This window comes from Scyliorhinus canicula, chromosome 12, assembly GCF_902713615.1.
Source record: "Scyliorhinus canicula chromosome 12, sScyCan1.1, whole genome shotgun sequence".
In the NCBI taxonomy this organism is placed as follows: domain Eukaryota; kingdom Metazoa; phylum Chordata; class Chondrichthyes; order Carcharhiniformes; family Scyliorhinidae; genus Scyliorhinus; species Scyliorhinus canicula.
In genome coordinates this window covers 20218295-20238540 of record NC_052157.1, presented here as the reverse complement: position 1 = coordinate 20238540, position 20246 = coordinate 20218295, and the positions used below count along the sequence as shown (strand labels likewise).

The 20246-nt window shown below is 48.2% G+C and overlaps 2 protein-coding genes across 2 annotated transcripts in view; both read right to left on the bottom strand.

Moving 5' to 3' along the window:
• Positions 1-5605, bottom strand: part of LOC119974861 (serine/threonine-protein kinase Nek8-like) — a 100958-nt gene extending 95353 nt beyond the window's left edge. The window contains exons 1-5 of the mRNA XM_038814176.1: positions 5475-5605; positions 4693-4824; positions 3122-3323; positions 1781-1900; positions 384-501 (exon numbers count right to left, since the gene is read on the bottom strand). Coding sequence (XP_038670104.1) covers positions 384-501; positions 1781-1900; positions 3122-3323; positions 4693-4809 — 557 coding nt within the window. The 5' untranslated portion in view covers positions 4810-4824; positions 5475-5605. The remainder of the gene's footprint in view (positions 1-383; positions 502-1780; positions 1901-3121; positions 3324-4692; positions 4825-5474) is intronic.
• LOC119974859 overlaps positions 5002-20246 on the bottom strand; it is a 46371-nt gene continuing 31126 nt past the window's right edge. Inside the window, exons 3-5 of the mRNA XM_038814174.1 lie at positions 10797-10973; positions 7051-7166; positions 5002-5226 (exon numbers count right to left, since the gene is read on the bottom strand). Of these exons, the coding sequence (XP_038670102.1) occupies positions 5002-5226; positions 7051-7166; positions 10797-10973 (518 nt within the window). The remainder of the gene's footprint in view (positions 5227-7050; positions 7167-10796; positions 10974-20246) is intronic.

Below are 20246 nucleotides of genomic sequence, written 5' to 3'. Positions count from 1 at the left end.
CTAATCTTGTGCAGTGGTACCTTGATGAGCACCTTTTGGAAATCCAATTACACCACAATTACTGGTTTTCCTTTATCCACCCTGCTTGTTACATCATCGGAGAACGCTATTGAATTTGTCGAACACAATTTCTCTTCGATAAAGCCCATGATAGCCCTGCGTGATTTTCTAAATGCCCTGTTACCACTTTCTGAATAATAGATTCCAGTATGTTCCCAATGACAGACATGAGACTAACTGGGCTCCAGTCTCTCTCCTGTCTTGAGCAGTCTTGATGAAATGATTACTGAAATCAGCAACAGCGTGGGAGGAAAACTATCACAGTCACGGAAGGGTTTTCTCTTCAGCTAATCACAAGGAAATCAGAGACACTTGCAACTTACTGCGGCTCTTTTTGAAGCATGTCCATCACAAGGGCTTTAAACTCAGTGCTGTAGTTATTAGCGATTGGAGCAAACTGGCCTTTCATGATTTTATTCACTACTGCTGGCAGGTTAGTACCTGTAAGAAAAAAAAGCAGAACATGAGCTGTGTTGTGCCATTTATATTCCCAACGCCGAGAAACATGACCGCCATTTGGTCGTCGGCCAGGATACTCGAACCTTCTGTTCAAAAGGTGCCATGGAACATTTAGGCCGTAAACTTGCCTGCGAGTTAATCGGCGGCATTGGGGGGCATCAATGGGAAATCACATTGACAGCGGCGGGAACAGAGAACCCTGCCGCCAGCGAACGGCGGACCGCCATTGTGAATCACGCGGCTGAAGGTCCGGGGTCTCCGGCCCTTAATGTCAACTTGAACAGAGAGGTCATATCAGCCAAAATACAGCAGCTCCAACCATGCATCACTCCCTCAGTCTCAGCCTGGCTTACCTGGTAAAGGTACATGCAGTGGGACCTACAGCCCATCTGACTCAGAAGTGAGAATGCTACCAGATGATCAAGCTAGTGACAGAAGAATTAAAACACTGCACAAAAAGGGAACAACAATGTTTTATAAAGGTCAGTCCAATTATAAGACACCAAAGAGAATGAGCACCAATGAGAATGGTGTACAAATGACAAGATGCTTTATCCTCCTATCTACAAAATCATGTTGACAAAAAAATCCATTCTGATACTTAATAATAATCTTTATTAATGTCACAAGCAGGCTTACATTAACACTGCAATGAAGTTACTGTGAGAATCCCCCAGTCGCCACATTCCGGCGCCTGTTCGGGTACACTGAGGGAGAAAATAGAATGTCCAATTCACCTAACAAGCATCTTTCGGGACATGTGGGCGGAAACCGGAGCATCTGGAGGAAACCCATGCAGACACGGGGAGAACGTGCAGACTCCGCACAGACAGTTACCCAAGCCTGGAAGCGAACCTGGGACCCCGGCGCTGTGAAGCCACAGTGCTAACCACTTAAAATCCTGGCCCAAAATATTAACAGATTCCATTTAATAGACCCCAACTGATGCATGATTTATTTTCCCATTTCCTTTGTTTGGATGGAGCTTACTAGAATCATCTCCAGCGGCCTAATAGGAGACACTAGTGTCAAGAGTTTCAATGCAAGGACTGGACAGGACTGGCCATTATACGAACACATTAATTTTTGTACCTTCCCATTCTTCAGGGTCTAACTGTTTCCTAAGAAGATGGTCAAAATATCTTTGCAAAAACTGACCCCATTCTGTAACAACCATATTTTAATTTACTGGAGACCATCTACATTAATGTAAATCATTTCCTCAAACGCTAATTAGCTGGCACTTTTCCATGGATCTTACCTTCAAATGTGCGCTGACGGCATGCCATCTCGTAAAGGATACAACCAAGTGACCAGATGTCTGATTTGTCATTGTAACATTTACCCTCACAGATCTCCGGGGAGATGTAAAAGGGTGTACCTGCACAACATAAAATGTCCATTAGATATACTCATGGAGTCTGTAACGTCCAATTTATTCCCTCATTCCTGGAAGTACACTAAGAAACAATTATTGATGCAATAGAACATAGAACATAGAACAGTACAGCACAGAACAGGCCCTTCGGCCCTCGATGTTGTGCCGTGCAATGATCACCCTACTCAAACCCACATATCCACCCTATACCCGTAACCCAACAACCCCCCCCTTAACCTTAACCTTACTTTTTAGGACACTACGGGCAATTTAGCATGGCCAATCCACCTAACCTGCACATCTTTGGACTGTGGGAGGAAACCGGAGCACCCGGAGGAAACCCACGCACACACGGGGAGGACGTGCAGACTCCGCACAGACAGTGACCCAGCCGGGAATCGAACCTGGGACCCTGGAGCTGTGGAGTATTTATGCTAACCACCATGCTACCGTGCTGCCCCTATAATAATAGCTAATTGTCACAAGTCGGCTTCAATGAAGTTACTGTGAAAAGCCCCTAGTCACCACATTCCGGCGCCTGTTTAGGGAGGCCGGTACAGGAATTGAACCCACGCTGCTGCCTTGTTCTGCATTACAAGCCAACTGTTTAGCCCACTGTGCTAAACCAGCCCAGTTAATGGTCTCTATGACTGGAATTCTCTGGTCGTTGGGATTCTTGCTGCCCACAGGTTTCCCGGTGGGATGGGGTGTCTTCAATGGGCAAATACCCATTAACAAGCGGCATGAGCAGGGAATCCTGCCGCCAGCAAACGGTGCGCCACCGAGAAACTGACAGCTGGGGGAAAGGGGAATATTGCCCTCTATGTACGCCTCCTCCAGCTTGCCTTAATCCTGTTCCAGTTACCCATATCTCTCGAGAGCTCAAGACACTGCAGGCCTTCAAGATGCTCCTCCAACCAACAAAACGTTATTGGCAGTCTTCAGAATACACAGTCCTCCCTGAACCCACCACCATAAACTGCAGCATATGTTGCATTCCGTGTGGTAAATCAGCCTTAATTACTACCATCATAGCCCCATTCCATCTATACTGCCCGTTACCCTCACCTGCAAAGTATTTCTATTCATATTTGCTTATCTACTCTTATCCAAGACCAAATGTCCACATCTTAGCCATTTCTCAGCATCTGTTCTAAAGTTAGTCGTACTCCGACGTACCTCTGCACCTTTCCCTTTCCATTTGTTGGTCAAAGGAAATCTCACCTAATATAGTATGTGCCTCACTTCCGGTCATCATCACCTTGGCCACCCCAAAATCACCAAGCTTCACTTTGCCTTCTTTTGTGAGGAAGAGGTTTGCCGTCTTGAGATCTCGGTGCAATACGCTGTGTTGGTGGAGGTAACAAATCGCTGCCACCATCTGGTGAAAGAGGTTCAGGATTTGGTGCTCTTCTAATTCCTGGTCCTGCAACATGAATACCATCAGCTCAGGCAGCTGTGTGACACACCCTCCAATTCAGCATGGTGAAAGCATCCTTGCTGCAAATTAAGGGACGTCACACCTTAAGGGATTTACCAATCAAGAAACTTCAGTCTCCTTAGATTGGAGGATATCACAGGAAACACATTCCGACCCCTCAGTAAAAAGCCACAGTCATTTTGATGAATTCAACATCCTCCGGTCCTTGCCACTAACACTTTACAGATGGCATTTCAGAATGAATTTGTGGATGAATTAGGCAAAGGGACCAGAGGAGAATGGGCTGGGGTTTTCAGAAGACATCAAACTCGGCTCCATATACAATGCATTGTGGTGTAATTAACTGGATTAGATTCAGAAACTGTTGGGAAATGGACAGGGCTTGGTGCAGGGGACAATTTGCTTTGTTCTCCATCCTTTGCTCTTGACACAGTCTAACAACAGGAAGTAGGGCGGCCTGGTGGCGCCGAGGACCCGGGTTCGATCCCGGACCCGGGTCACTGTCCGTGTGGAGTTTGCATATTCTCCCCGGGTCTGCGTGGGTTTCACCCCCACCAGCCAAAGGTGTAGGTGATTGGCCACATTAAATTGCCCGGGATTAGGATTTAAAAAAAAAAGCAACAGGAATAAGACAATGTTGTTCCACAGAAACTTCAGAGAAGAGAGAGGAGGATGTATATTTGTGAGCTTTATCTGCTCAGCTGTCTTACCTTTGCTGAAATCTTTCTTCATGGTGACTTGCGATATGTGCAAATATTCCGGCTGTTCTCTAAAATAAAGATCACCTGGCATTTGACTCTTTGGTTGGAGTTTTCCAAAATGCACCCCCCCCACCCCCACCCCTCGACGGGACTGTAAGATCCCGTCGGCATGGAGGGCTGGAAAGTTCCAGTTTAGAGAAGACAATTCAGGTTGCAGCAATGTTTCCGGACTGTAGAATCAATTACCTTCACTCGTTGTATGTATTGTGGTGAACACCACGAGTGGTATATTATATGTATTACGGCACTGCCCGTATATTAGAAGTACGACAGTAAATCCCTGTCTGCTGGCTCCTCCCAGCAGGTGGTGTATAAAAGTGTGTGCTCTCCTGCGCTGCAGCCATTCTGGTTCCAGCTACAGGAGGCACAACATCTTGTTCAATAAAGTCTCGATTGTTCCACCATTCTCGTCTCGTGGTAATTGACGGTACATCATGTATGTCATGATATTATTTGAAAAGGAACAGAACTAAAGCTCCTTCTCATCCACAAAAGCCTCCTTAAACAATTTACTATTGGAAATATCACCCCCTCCCTCCTCCCCACCTCCCACCCTCTCCCCCTCACCACCCAAATATACCCATTTAAAGTACCTGCTGTGCCAGGTACTGTGCCAGTGTTCCTCCATCCGCGTATTCCATCTCAATCATTAACACTCCATCCTCTTCAAAGCTGTCGTAGTAATTGATTATGTTGGGGTGATCCAACATTGAGAGCACCTTCGCCTATAACAGAGCAGAAGCAAAGAATAACGCAATGCGAGGAACTCTACACATCGACGCACATAAAACCAGAGAGCCAGGGACTGCACACGTTCACCAGCAAGGAGCCACAGGATCAGGAGTTCTACACACTTACCCCAACAAAACCACGTGGTCAACAGCTGTATGCACGCAGCCACACTAAATCATGGGTTCAAATAAATATCGTATTGACACAATGTACTGAGTTTTACCAGTTTTGTAGTGGCAGGCTTGGAGACTGGGAAATATCGGGAGTGTTACAATGCCAGTTGATGTTATTACTGGACGGGAAGGTCTCAGTGTGGAACCCTGGCTCAAACGAACGTAACTTTTAGGTTTTTTCCCAAAAATATGAATAAACAGAGTTATAGGACTGCCAATTAGCTTTTAAAACCAGACAAAAAACATTTTGCAAACAAATGGTCACAGATTTTAAGGATAACACAGCTGTGATGTTCTCAGTAAACAAAGAAAATCTCTGTAAACCAACAGGTCAACTGTGGTCAGACACACCCCACCCTGAACTCGAGAGGCAGATGCCACCCAATTGAGCTTCTGTGGATTTATTGTCAAATCCCCCCCACATGATTATCACATGATTGTTTCCAAAGTCCACTCTCAAAGACATAAACCTTAGAATCCTCCAAACAGGGCTTTCCACGGCTGTTTTGAGTAAGGATCCACTTCCAAGATTTCTAACTCTCCTTTCAGCTCCCCTGTATTGAATTGCCATGTGTATTCAGGTTTCCACACATTCTCTCTGGTATGCAGCCATTCCAATAGATCACTGCTGCTTCACAGGCTGTACCAAGGTCACCAGCCTTTGGATTGCTGCCAAGGCTCCACAGCTCTGATTGGGCCGGCAGCAACAGGAAATCAATAATGGAAGTGAGAGATGAGGCGGCCGATTAGCAGGATAACCTAATGAAGGTTGCATCAAGAGGTCGCACGGTGGCGCAGTGGTTAGCACTGCTTCCTCACGGCACCGAGGACCCGGGTTTGATTTAGGCCCCGGGTCCCTGTCCATGTGGAGTTTGCACATTCTCCCCCTGTGTACGTGGGTCTCACCCCCCACAACTCAAAAAGATGTGCAGGGTAGGTGAATTGGCCATGCTAAATTGCCCCTTAATTGGAAAAAGAAAGAATTGGGTACTCTAAATTTAAAACAAAATGAAGGTTGCATCATCTATGTAATCCTTGGAATCTTTACAGCCGCAGAAAGAGGCCATTTGGCCTATCGAGTCTGCACTGACCCTCTGCAGGAGCACCCAAGCTAGGCCCACTCCCCCTGCCCTTTGTAACCCCACCTAACCTGCACATCTTTGGACTGTGGGAGGAAACCAGAGGAAACCCACGCAGACACGGGGAGAATGTGCAAACTCCACACTGGCGCTCTGCTGCTAAGTATGGACTCTGGATCCCAATCAGACCTAAAATGAGGGTCCCAAAGCTGTGAGAAAATCTAACTTCCATACTGGCTGTGGCTTAGTTGGCAGCACTCCCACATCTGAGTCAGGGGGTTTGTGGGTTCAGGTTCCACTCCAGAACTTCAGCATAAAAGTCAAACACTGCCCCCCTCGTGCAGCACGAGTGAATGCTGCACTGTCGGAGCTGCTGGGGGGAATTCTCCGCTGACGGGATCCTCAGTACCGCCGGAAGTGCAACCCCGCCCGTGGATTTCCTGCTGGTGTGGAGTGGCCACAATGGGTAATCCCATTGGCCGGTAGCGGGAAAGGAGAATCCTGCTGCCGGTGGCGGCACGCCGCTGAGGAACACGCAGCTGGGGTGGCGTAGAATTCACCCGCCATCTTTTGGAAGAGACGTTATACTGAGGCCCTAACTGCCCCCTCACACGGACGTAAGAGATCATTTGTCACTATTCCAAAGAAGAGCAGGGGAGTTCTCCCCGGTGTCCTGGATAATCTTATTCCTCAATCAGCGTCACATGGACAGATTATCTGGGCATTACCACCTTGCTGGATGTGGGAGCTTGCTTTGTGCAAATTGACAGCTTCCTGTATTACTAGTTATAACATTTACAATTTCAACACTACTTCATTGGCTGTAAAACACTTTGGGACGCCCAATGGTCTTGAAAGGTGCTATATAAATGCAAGTCTTCATTTTATTAACAGCATGCCATTATCCCAGTGACTCTGTGGCTGCATATGACACAGCCAGTCAGACACACCAGAGTTAAACACAAACCTCGTTCATTGCTCTCTGCCTCTCGATGTGGTTCAGCTCATGCATATTGATTTCTTTCAATATGACCAGTGAATCATCATCTTTCTTCCGATAGAGAACTGCTGTGCCGTAGGCTCCTGCCAGGAAAAGAACACGGGCTCTGATCAAATATTTGCTGCATGTCATAGAAATTTCAACCTTCACACAACTCACGTCACATTTATTTCCGCTTACCCATGTGGAGCATTTCAGTAATGTTGGTGTGATTGGCACAAGGGCAAAATTGCACACACGCTCCTGCTGGCATGACTATAAATCATGGTGTCCATCAGACCCCACCACATGGCTGGCCACCAAACGGAAAAACCCAACGCTGTGATAGAGGTTAAACAGGCTCGAGCATTTCACCTGAACACAAGGTGTGGTTTATCCTTGAGGAGGTGCAGGAGAGCTTTACCAGAATGGTTCGCGTTAAAATATTTTAGTTACAAAAGAAGCTGGGGTTGTTAACTTTGGAGCAAAGGAGATTGAGGGGAGAAGTGTTAGAGGTGTAGAAGGTTGATAGGTTTACATATGTTAGGCAAAGAAAAGTTGTTTAAATTAGCTGATGGGACAAGACTCTTGGGAGGTCTTGTGCAGCAGTGGGTCCCATCACTGCGTCTGAGCCAGAAGTTCCTGGTTCGATCCCAACCCCAGGACTTGACAGCCAAGGAAGTTGCCTTCACAATACAGCCAAACATGTTGAGTACGAACCTGCCAAATGCCAACAACACACACCATTTGTAGTTGGCGCGAGTGGGAGAAACGGGGCGGCATGGTAGCGCAGTGGTGCCGAGGACCCAGGTTCGATCCCGGACCTCGGTCACTGTCCGTGTGGAGTAAGACAGCTGCTGTAAGACAGCTGCAGTAAGCAATGAAGACTAACATGCCATTTACCTTCCTTCAAAAGGATGTCTTACTGCAGCTGTACGGGGCCTTGGTAAGACCTCACCTGGAGTTCTGTGTGAAGTTTTGGTCTCCTTATCCAAGAAAGGGTGCACTTACCACAGAAGGAGTGTATCGAAGGCATGCTAGACTGATTCCTGAGATGGCAGGATTGTCGTATGAGGATAGATTGGATCAATTGGATCTGTATTCACTGGAATTTAGAAGAATGAGAGGGGATCCAATTGATACATATAAAATTCTGACATGGCGGGACAGGGATGTTGTTTCCTCTGGATGGAGGATCGAGAACAAGAACATACATAGAACATACAGTGCAGAAGGAGGCCATTTGGCCCATTGAGTCTGCACTGACCCATTTAAGCCCGCACTTCCACCCTACCCCCGTAACCCAATAACCCCTCCCAACCTTTTGGACACAATGGGCAATTTATCATGTCCAATCCATCTAACTTGCATATCTTTGGACTGTGGGAGGAAACCGGAGCATCCAGAGGAAACCCACGCAGACACGGGGAGAACGTGCAGACTCCGCACAGACAGTGACCCAGCGGGGAATCGAACCTGGGACCCTGGCGCTATGAAGACACAATGCTAACCACTGTGCTCCCGTGCTGCCCCTAAAGGGGTCACAGTGTCAGGATACGGAGTTGGCTATTTAGGACTGAGATGAGGAGAATCACCTTCATTCAAGTGGGTGGTGATCCTATGGAATTCTCCACCACAGAAGGTTGTGGAGGCCAAATCACTGAATATTTTAATAAGGAAACAGGTAGATTTCTAGACTCTAAAAGAACCAGTGTTGAGACAGAGAATCAGCCATGATCATATTGAATGACAGAGCAGGCTCAGAGGGCCAAATGGCCTACTCCTGTTCCTATTTTCCATTTGTTCCAATGACTCAAGACCTTCAGAGGGAAAAAATCTTCTTATCTCCGTGGATGGAGGTGGCTAGCATGAGGGGACATAGCCTTAAATTGAGGGGTAATAGATATAGGACAGAGGTCAGAGGTGGGTTTTTTACGCAGAGTGGTGAGGCCGTGGAATGCCCTACCTGCAACAGTAGTGAACTCGCCAACGTTGAGGGCATTTAAAAGTTTATTGGATAAGCATATGGATGATAAGGGCATAGTGTAGGTTAGATGGCCTTTAGTTTTTTTCCATGTCGGTGCAACATGGAGGGCCGAAGGGCCTGTACTGCGCTGTATCGTTCTATGTTCTATGTTCTATGTTCTATCTCTGTCTTAAATGAGAGATCCCTTATTTTTAAACTGTGTTCTCTAATTCTAGTTTCTTCCACAAGGGCACACATTATTTCAGCATCCACCCTATCAAGTCTCCTCAGCATCTTAATGTAATCTTATTACTGTTTCAATAAGATCACCTCATTTTTCTAAAATCCCAATGGATACAGGTCCAATATTTCCTCATAAGATAACCGCCACCTTCCAGGTATCAGTCAATAGAACCTTCTCTAAAGTGCTTCTAATGGATTATTCTTAAATAAGGAGACTAAAAACTATACACAATATTCCAAATGTGCTCTCACTTATGCTCAGTACAACTGTAGTAAAACATCCTTATTTTCATATTCCTTTCCCCTTTCGATGAATAACAATATGCCATGCAAATATATTACCCCCTGCACCATGAGCTCTTATTTTGCACAGTAACATTTGATGTTTCAAATGCTTCACAGCTCCAGGGTCCCAGGTTCGATTCCCAGCTGGGTCACTGTCTGTGCGGAGTCTGCACGTCCTCCCCGTGTGTGCGTGGGTTTCCTCCGGGTGCTCCGGTTTCCTCCCACGGTCCAAAGATGTGCGGGTTAGGTGGATTGGCCATGCTAAATTTCCCGTAGTGTCCTAAAAAGTAAGGTTAAGTGGGGGGGGGGGGGGGGGGGGGGGGTTGTTGGGTTACGGGTATAGGGTGGATACGTGGGTTTGAGTGGGGTGATCATTGCTCGGCACAACATCGAGGGCCGAGGGGCCTGTTCTGTGCTGTACTGTTCTATGTTCTATGTGGCATCTTGTCAAATTCCTTCTGGAAATCTAAGCACAGCACATCTAGAGTTTCATCTTTATCCATGTTGCTTGCTACTTCTTCAAGGATCTCCAATAAGTCAGTCAAACATGATTTCCCTTTCACAAAACCATGTTGACTCTGCCTGATTGCAGTGACATTTTCTGGGTGCCCTGCTAAAACATCCTTAATAATAGATTCTAGTAAATTCGCTACAACAGGTGTTAAGTTAATAGGCCTGTAGTTTCCTGCTTTCTCCCTTCTTGCTTGAATATTCACTGTTTTCCAATCTGATGGGACCTTTCCAGAATCTAGGAAATTTTGGAAAATTAAAACCAATGCATCTACTTCTGGTCTCCTTCAGTGTCTTAGATGGCTTTTAAAAAAAAAATTTAGAGTACCCAATTATTTTTTCCAATTGAGGGGTAATTTAGCATGGCCAATCCACCTACTCTGCGCATCTTTTGGGTTGTGGAGGAGAATGTGCAAACTTCACGCGGACAGTGTCCCTGGGCCGGGATCGAACCCGGGCCCTCAGCACCGTGAGGCAGCAGTGCTAACCACTGCGCCACCATGCCGCCCTCTTAGATTACTTTCTATGACTCTCAATGACTCTATAAATTAAACATATAGCTGGTGATGAAGCTCAAACCTGCATCTGAAAATAATTCTTCAACATCACACATCTTTTTATTGAAAGCAAGGTTTACGTCAGGTTGTAAAAATGGCAGGAGCTTTGCATGTCACTAGTTCCTGGTCTGCTGTGTTCCATCCAGCATTGCCTTTGTGTTCCCTGACCTCACCTTTTCCTACTATGTGTATCTTTTCAAACTCTGCCAATGTTTGCGGGTGTGGGCGCTTCAGTTTGTCACTTTCACAGTAAAGATCTAAGATGTGCATCTTTACCCCATCCAGCACCTGGTTTGGACCTGTCTGGAGCTCACTGCCCAATAGGTTTCTTGCCATGGTAACAGGAACACCTGCAAAAGGAAAAGGGGTACAATTTGTTTCTCATTATTACATGTGCAAACATTTAGTAAGTAACACGGAGTGAAAATTCACCCACCTTACACATACAAAACAAATAAGGAATGGAATTAAAAAATAAAGATACTTCAGTTATACAGAGATATGGTGCGATTGCATCTCAAATACAATACACAGTTTTGGACTCCTTATTGAAGGAAGGCTGTAAATGTGTTGGAGGCGATTCAGAGACGGTTTAATACATTGATACCTGGAATGTGTGGGTTATCTTATGAGGGAAGGTTGGACAGACTGGGCTTGTGTCCACTGGAATTTAGAAGAGTGAGGAGTGACTTGATTGAAATTTATAAAGATCCTGAACGGTCTTGACAAGATGTTTGTGGGTGAGTCCAGAACAAAGGAACACTGTTTTAAAATTTGGAGTTGCCTTTGCAGGATGGAGATGAGGATAATGTTTTTTTCTCTCAGAGGGTCATGTGACTTTGGAACTCTGCCTCAGAAGGCGGTGGAAGTGGGTTGTTAAATGTTTTAAGGTAGAGATTGTTAGATTTTTGTTAGGCAAGGGGGGTGGTTGGGAAAAATGGAACTCAACACAAACAGATCAACTATGATTGAGTGGTGGAACAGGATTGAGGGCCGAATGGTTCGACACGGTGGCACAGTGGTTCACACTGCTGCCTCACAGCGCCAGGGACCCGGGTTCGATTCCGGCCTCGGGTGACTGTCTGTGTGGGGTTTGCACGTTCTCTCAGTTTCTGCGTGGGTTTCTTCCGGGTGCTCCGGTTTCCTCCCACAGTCCAACGATGTGCACATTAGGTGGATTGGCCATGCTAAATTGCCCCTTAGTGTGCAAAAGATTAGGTGGGGTTACTGGGTTACGGGGAGAGGGTGGGGGACTGACAGACTCTCAGAGGGTCGGTGCAGACTTGATGGGCCAAATGGCCTCCTTCTGCACTGTAGGGGTGCTATGATATAAACAGATGAGCAACAGCACACCTCCATTAATGATGGTGGTGATGATGCAAGCCCAGCGTACAACCCAAACAACAAATTCTCCAATTCCCACCTTCAGGAAGTTCTGGGACAATACCAGCTATAATTTAATATTTCTTTGGCATCTGCTGTAACCTCTCCCACCCACTCTTGTAATTTGCCGTTTTGAGGCCATATCATATTCCACCCAGAGCATGCTTCTAAACGTTTAGTAACACGGAGTGAAAATTCACCCACCTTACACATACAAAGCAAATAAGGAATTAAATATAAAAATAAAGATGTTATACTTCAACACTAAACACATTCAAATGGTCATTGGATAGGCATATGGACGATAAGGGAATAGTGTAGATGGGCTTTAAGTGGTTTTACAGGTCGGCGCAATATCGAGGGCCGAAGGGCCTGTACTGCGCTGTAATGTTCTATGTTCTATGCTTCCTCTGCCTCTTATGGCAGTTTCCTTCACCAGCATCTCCGCGGTTCATTCCGGAGGGAAAGAATATGGACTGGATTCTCCGCCCCGCTGCGCTACATTTCTGTTTCACCCCGCCGGCGTGACGCTCCGTTACCCCGGCCGGTCAATGGTGTTTCCCATTGTGGGGCAGCCCCACGCCGTCGGGAAACCCCCCCCCCCGGCTGCCGGCAAAACGGAGCATCCTCGTCAATGAGCTAAGCAGACTATGGCCCTAAATCTCTAATTACAGCAGCATGGAGCCAACAATGAAACTGTAAGTGCCCGACAGACTTGTAATTAAGGCACAGTGTCACATTAACAGGATAACAAAATTAATTAGCAAATCAAACCCATTAGCACTTTCCATCCCAGTGATTAGTGAACAAGTCTGGATCTCAGAAGCATATCTACTGTGAGCTCAATTAAAAAATGAATTATTTTGAAAACGCAGGAGCAGGGACTCGATCTCTCACACGAACATTTTATGTCAAGGGCAGCACGGTAGCACAGTGGTTAGCACTGTTGCCTCACAGCTCCACGGTCCCAGGTTCGATTCCCGGCTTGGGTCACTGTCTGTGCGGAGTCTGCACGTTCTCCCCGTGCCTGCGTGGGTTTCCTTCGGGTGCTCCAGTTTCCTCCCAGAAGTCACGAAAGACGTGCTGTTAGGTAATTTGGACATCTGAATTCTCCCTTTGTGTACCCGAACAGGTGCCGGAATGTGGCGACTAGGGGATTTTCACAGTAACTTCATTGCAGTGCTAATGTAAGCCTACTTGTGACGATAGAGATTATTCTTAAAATGAGGATTGAATATTAATTTGTTTAATTCCTTCCTCAATAGCTTTCTGTGCCCGAGGGTGGAATTTTCTGATTTTTCAGCGAAGTGTCAACTCGGGCGGGAAAAGCGGGATCCAGCCCCCTGGCAGCGTTAGCGTTTTCCCGTCGCATTTTTAGCCGCTTAGAGAAAAAAAAATTCATGGGTTTCAGCTGCTCTGTGGAGGGCGGAAATATTTGCCTGTCCCACTATCAACTGAATGCTTTGAGGGCTCCATTTAATTATTTCGCCAGCACCTGCTCCCAGTCCATCGACCAGAACGGCTGCAACTAAGTCTTCCCCAAGGTTTCAGAGGGAGCTCTGACTTGAACGCTGGATGCCATCGAGGGCAGGCGCCACATCCTGTACCTTCAGGCGGGGAGAGGACCATCAAACAAGGTCAGCAACGCCGCATGGGAGGCTGCGGCCCTGTTGGTAAGTGCCATCTCCCTGCACAAGAGGACGGGCATCTAGTGCAGCAAGAGCATGAATGACCTCCTCTGTTCAGCTGGGGTAAGTCACTCTTCTCATCTGGCACCACTCACCCACTCAAACACCCATCACACATCCACGGGGAGCTCACTCAAGGAGCCCCACCAATCGTTCTCCCAACCACTTCCTCATCCCCCATGCAGCTCCTCTCCTCATCACATCCCAGCTCCCACCCGCCAACCACACATGCCAAACATCCTTGCCATCTGCCCTGGCACGCGGCCTGCGTACACTCCCCCCATCTGTTTTCTTTCAGGGCAAGCTGGCTCACAACTGAAAAGGGAGAGCAAAGGTGGGCAGAGAGATGGCCAAGTTAAATATCCCATGGCCTTTTGCGAAGGGAGCAATGCAGCTGGCCAGGGAGGAAGGGGATCGCTTCTGCCCCGAGGATGGGTGGCGCCAAGAGAAGTGAGGACATCATCCATCTCACCACCTTGAAAGTTTTGTCTCTCATATCCTTATACCCCTGCCATGCGCGAATGCCATCCTCTTCTCTTGCAGGCACATCAGGGGAGCTGCCCAATACCTCCACCAGCCAGGCATTGGGGATCACCACAGACAGAAGGTTGGATGAATTTTCCGACATGCGATAGAAGAGGCATCACAGCTTTCAGCCACACCCTCCACCAGTGCAGAGACACACACCTCAGTTGGATTTAGTAGGAGTGGCTTCAGAGTCGCAAGCTGGTGAGCACTTTATTTCTGACAGCAGGCGGAGGTAGGGACACTGCAGGGATCTGGCACTCAAAGGACTGCGGCAAGCTCAGGCTCTGATGAGGCCCAGTCAGATGACATGCTTCTGACCTCAATCGTCCCCCAATTGCTGGAGATCCAAAAGGAGAGTCAGGAATATCAGGAAGGGATGTCCGCATCACTCCTCAGATTGCAAGTCCGTCTGGAGGAGTCACAGCGGCTTCTGTCTGCGAAGATCATGCTGACACTCAGAGACAGCCAAGTCAACACTGCAAGGGTGGCGGCTGCAGTGCGGACCTTGGTGCGGGACATTCACTCCATGGTTCAGGGATTTGTGGGCATCCATGAGTGCCAGCACCAGAAGATGGCGGTCTTCTCAATCTCACTCTATTCCAAGGAGGAGGCCAGGACCCCAGAGCACCCACAGGGAGGAGAAGAAGCTGATGCATTGCCCAGGACCTTCTACCCAGGCAACTCTGGGACTGTCCAGCCCATCTGACTCCCCTCTTCCTGTGCCTGGGACAGCTACAAGCTTGCAGACTGAGGAGAGTGGCACAACCACACCACAGCAATCCTGAGAGCAGACTGGTGCCTCCCAGGTCCCTGCCCTCCAGAGGCCGACTCCCCAAAGTCCTCAAAGACAACAGGACTGGCAAACAGAAAGCAGCCTTCACCTCTGGTGTGGATCCTAGGCAGGTAGCAAGACGTAACGGCAGGGTTAGAAAGGTGAAGAAAGTATAGTTGCACAGTGTGGACATCGGTGTTGTTTGGAACTTATAGACAGCAAGCACTTGTGTCTTCACCCACCTTTGTCAACGTATCAAACCTCACTTTTTTTCACTCTCTCTGTGCCTTCCCGTTTCCATTAGATTTCTCCATAACGTTCCACTGAAAGCCTGGATGCTCTAACATACACACACAGCCTCCTCCATCTCCTCTCTGCAAGGCAGATGACTCATTGGGCAGCACGGTAGCACAGTGGTTAGCACAGTTGCTTCACAGCTCCAGGGTCCCAGGTTCGATTCCCGGTTTGGGTCACCGTCTGTACTGAGTCTGCACGTTCTCCCCGTGTTTGCGTGGGTTTCTTCCGGGTGCTCCGGTTTCCTCCCACAGTCCAAAGCTGTGCAGGTTAGGTGGATTGGCCTTACTAAATTGCCCTTAGTGTCCAAACAAAAAAGGTTAGGTGGGGTTACTGGGATAGGGTAGAGGTGTGGAGATGGGATGGAGGTATGGGCCCAGGTATGGGTAGGGTGTTTTTTCCAAGGGCTGAATGGCCTCCTTCTATACAGCAAATTCTATGATTCTATGGCTGGCATTCCCTCACACCGACAGAACACATCAGTCATGCCAGTGTCACCCTGGTAATTAGAAGCCCCTCCACAATGGTCATGCCCAGCACTCAGCTCAATCATTGGGAAGGTCTGAACCCAAAACATGGATCCCAGCACCTAAACCGGTGTGACAACCGTGCCTTGGCACTGGCGACACTGATCCTCAGAGGCATCCCTAACTATGGAGGAACCTGCATCGGGAGACATGAGTCTGTCCGTGCAACATCGCCGTGATATGACCTGGTGACTGGGAATTTGCGGGCTGCCTTCAGACGGACAGGAGTCAGACATTCACAGTATCTCTTTGAGGAGCAATGCTCTGCAAGTCATTATCATCCTCCTGCATTGTTGTGATTAGGGGCAAACGCTCCCCAAGACATGAGACAGGTCAGGTTTGGTTGAGTGCTGCCAGGAAACAGTCAGCAAGGGCCATCTCCTATGATGGGGCCATCAACGAAACGGGAGGCAATGAGGGCATCCTGATCTTTCCTTCCTCTTTCTGGCCATTCTCGCCACTGCATGATGGTCATTATCTGTCTCCTCCAGGGGTTCCACCTTGTTGTCACCTTGACCTCTTTGTTTGAGGAGATGTTCAGTGCTTCAATCTCCACTTCGGTCAGCTCCTCACCCCATTGATACACCAGATCGTGGAGGGCGCAGCACAAAACCACAATTCATGGGCCCCTCTGTGTGTAGGCTCCACCTGATTCGTCCAGGCATTGGACCCACATTTTCAACATACTCATCGTCTGCTCCACCAAAACGCGAGTTGCAGTATGAGTCTCATTATAACGGGTCTCTTGCATTCTGTGGCTTCCACACAAGCATCATTAGCCACGTCCTGAGGGGGGGGCCCCTTGTCCCCAAGGAGTCACCTGTAGCTGCTGCACTCCCTCGAATACCTCGGGTATCTGAGTGCTGCCAAGAACGAAATTGCCATAGACGCTCCCTGGGAACCTGACACACCTCTGCAGAATGTGCTTGGCATGGTCGCACATTCAGCGACTGGAAGCCCTTGTGGTTAATAAAGGGGATTCCTTGGTGCATAGGAGATCAGAGAGCCACATACACAGTCAGTGGCTCCCTGTGCATGGGTGCCAGTTATTTGGGCAAATCCCATGGCTCTGACACCCTGGATAGCCTGGTCCCGGTCAAAGTTTATGAAGTTGTCAGCTCTCACGAACAGTGGCATCCGTGACCTCCCTCATGCCACAAAGGTCACTAGTGGAACCTTGAAAAGAGCCACTTGCAGAAAGGTTCAGGCGACTGTTATCTTCAGGGTGACAGACAGTGGTGCCTGCCAAGTCCATGTGGCACCAACTCCCGGAGCAAGTGACACAGGTGAGCGACTGTGTCCTCCGACACTGGTTCTCACTCAACTTCCTGAACGTTTGGGCATCTGTAAACCCTGGGCTGAAGATGGGGGCCTCCGAGTGGCTTTTCACTGGGGTCCACCTGTGGCAGCTGAGCCAGCCCTGCCACCCCTTCCTCCTCACGGTTCTCATGCTGCCTCAGGAGAGCCATGCATCGATGCATTTGTCATCTTTCTTGCCTCACAATGCAAAGGATAATTCTGCGTGAGAAGAAAGCGAAAACAGTAAATGTTGTGTAGTTAATTCCATACCCTGGCCCATTGTCCATCCACCCACCCTTCTAATGATCCATCACTGACCATCACATCAAGGTCCAATCCAATACACTCTCCCAGACTGGACTAGACCCTACACCACCATTTCCCTACTCAGCCTGGCCAATTGGTCTCAGCTTCAGAGACCATCCTGCGCCCAAAGGTCTCATGAAGGATGCAGGCATCTGCCCCATGGTTAACTGTAAGGCTCTGTGCCCAACCCTGTCAAGGAGTGAGAGGGGGATTGGCCTCTGAGGATGCTACTGCACCAACATCTGTTGGAGCAGGGTGCCCTGCTGAGCTTTGTAGCCTTTATCCCTTGTCAGGGATGTTGTATATCTGCTCAGCCTCCCCTCAAATGCTGGAAGCAACCCTCAGGATTCACTGAATGGCGAGTTCAGCACGCAAAGGGACAACTGGTGACTGGTAATCGGTGGCACTAACACACACCAGTGCAGAGTTAATGGGAATAATTGGTTTGTATGTCAAAGCAAGGGAATGTTAATTGAAATGAAATGAAAAGAAATGAAAAGAAAATCACTCATTGTCACGAGTAGGCTTCAATGAAGTTACTGCGAAAAGCCCCTAGTCCCAGTTCGGGGAGGCTGGTACGGGAATTGAACCGTGCTGCTGGTCTGCCTTGGTCTGCTTTAAAAGCCAGTGATTTAGCCCAGTGTGCTAAACCAGCCCCTTGTTGACGAGTGGGTCAGGAATCTGGCAGCCCTCCCATGCCCGATGGGCACCTCAGGGACTGTGGTGCCTGATCGACCCTCTTAAGCACATTTTGGTTGAATAAAAAGTTTCATTTGTGATTTGTTTTTTTGCTTTAGGCAGTATCGCTTTAAGGGGTTGCCCCTGTAATTTGTACCTCAGCTGATTTGATTTAGCTGAATTGGGAATGGCCGCTAAGGTGATTCCAATTAATGCTGATGAGGTACCCAACCTAACCTTTCTCGGCAGGTACTATTTTGCACCCCTGACATAACTTTCCATCCACGGCAATCATGGCCTTAGCATGTTAAAGAACAGTGAAATTTGTCTAAATGAGCCACTCCAGCATCTTGCTCAAACAATTGTATCTTTAACATATTCCATGCGTTCAATGGGGCATGGGCATCGCTGGCTGTGCCAGCATTTATTGCCCATTCCTACTTGCCACCCCCACATTGATTCTGTATACACCTCCCGCTGCCTCAGGAAGGCAGACAGCATTATCAGAGACCCCTCCCACCCAGGCATTGCCTTCTTCCAGACCCTTCCAGCAGGCAGAAGGTACAGAAGTCTGAAGACTCCGCACATCCAGACATAGGAACAGCTTCTTCCCCACAGCTACAACACTCCTCAATGTCTCCCCCTCGGACAGATCTGTTCCCTGTAAGAACACTATTCACGATGCCCTATGCTGCTCTTGCTCATGTATTTGCTTTGTTTGGCCCCTTGTTCCGCACTGTAATGAATCACTGTTTTGTCGCTGTACCATTTGTCAATGTCCTCTGTTGATTATTCTTGTGTCCACTATGTAAGTACTGTGTACATTCCTCTGCCACAGAAAAATACTTTTCACTGTACTTCGATACACGTGACAATAAATCAAATCAAATCAAAATCAGTTAGAAATCAATCACATTGCTGTGGGTCTGGAGTCAGTAGGCCAGACGAGGTAAGGACGGCAGATATCCTTCCCGAAAGGGCTATAGTGAACCAGATGTACGCCAATTGGCAATGGTTTCATGGTCATCATCAGGCTTTTAATTCCACATTTTTATTGAATTCAAATTTCACCATCTGCAGAGGCGGGATTTGAACGCAGGTCCCCAGAGCATTACCCTGGGATTATGGCTTACTAGTCCAATGACCATACCATTATGCCCCATTATAATCTTATATAGATTGTAATGGCAAATATCCACATATGTTTATTGACTACATACTGTAATACTTACAGTATAAAACTAAGTAATTTATTTAATTATGTAGATAATATTCATGTAGGACTAATTGGATGAGCCATGGAATGGGTACATGATTCATGAGCACAATGTGACAGACTGCAGGCGCGATTTAACCAAATGTTTTCAAAGTGTAGTAGCGAGCGGGAACTACCGCAAGCTTCCCGACACGTGGCTTGGCGGTGCCGTCTCCGCTATAAAACATTAATTGGTTCACTTAACGAGGCCCCCACGGGCTTCACACTGCAAATGATGGTCCCACCAGCTAATTCGCCGGGACCGCGCTCGCCAGCCCCCTGTTAATAAGGGAGAGCAGCAGTTAAACTGACCCTGCACAGCCAAGCCCACTCAGCTCACAGCCAGGTCTCTGAAAAGACCAGCCCCACGATCCGGGGCGCCGACCTGGGCAGATTATTGGACACAGTCGAGGCTAGACGGGACGCCCTGTTCCCTCGAAGGGCTCGGAATGTCAGCCACAGGGCAGCCAGTGCCGCCTGGGAGGGAGTGGCAGTCAGCTCGGGGAGTGTGACCAGGAGGACAAGCACCCAGTGCCATAAGAAGATTAATGACGTGCACAGGGCCACAAAGGTGAGTTGGCACTGGCCACGTTGGGGGTGGGGGGGGGGGTTGGGCCCTCCGAATTTGTTGTATTATTACTGGGTGGTGAACGCAGAGAAGGTACGGGGCTGGAGTAGGGAGGCAGAGGCATTATGGATGAAGATGGAGGTGGGTTCTTGTAGGGGGTCGGGCTAGTTGGCGCTAGCAACAGCACTGCTTTCGTTTGCCCCAGGGATGTATTCGGGAAGTCCTGTGGTGGTTGCCACATTGAAGATTTGGGGGCAATTTCGGCAGCACTTTAGCTTGGGAACATAGGAACATAGTCGAGGCTGATGCCAATCTGGGGGAATAA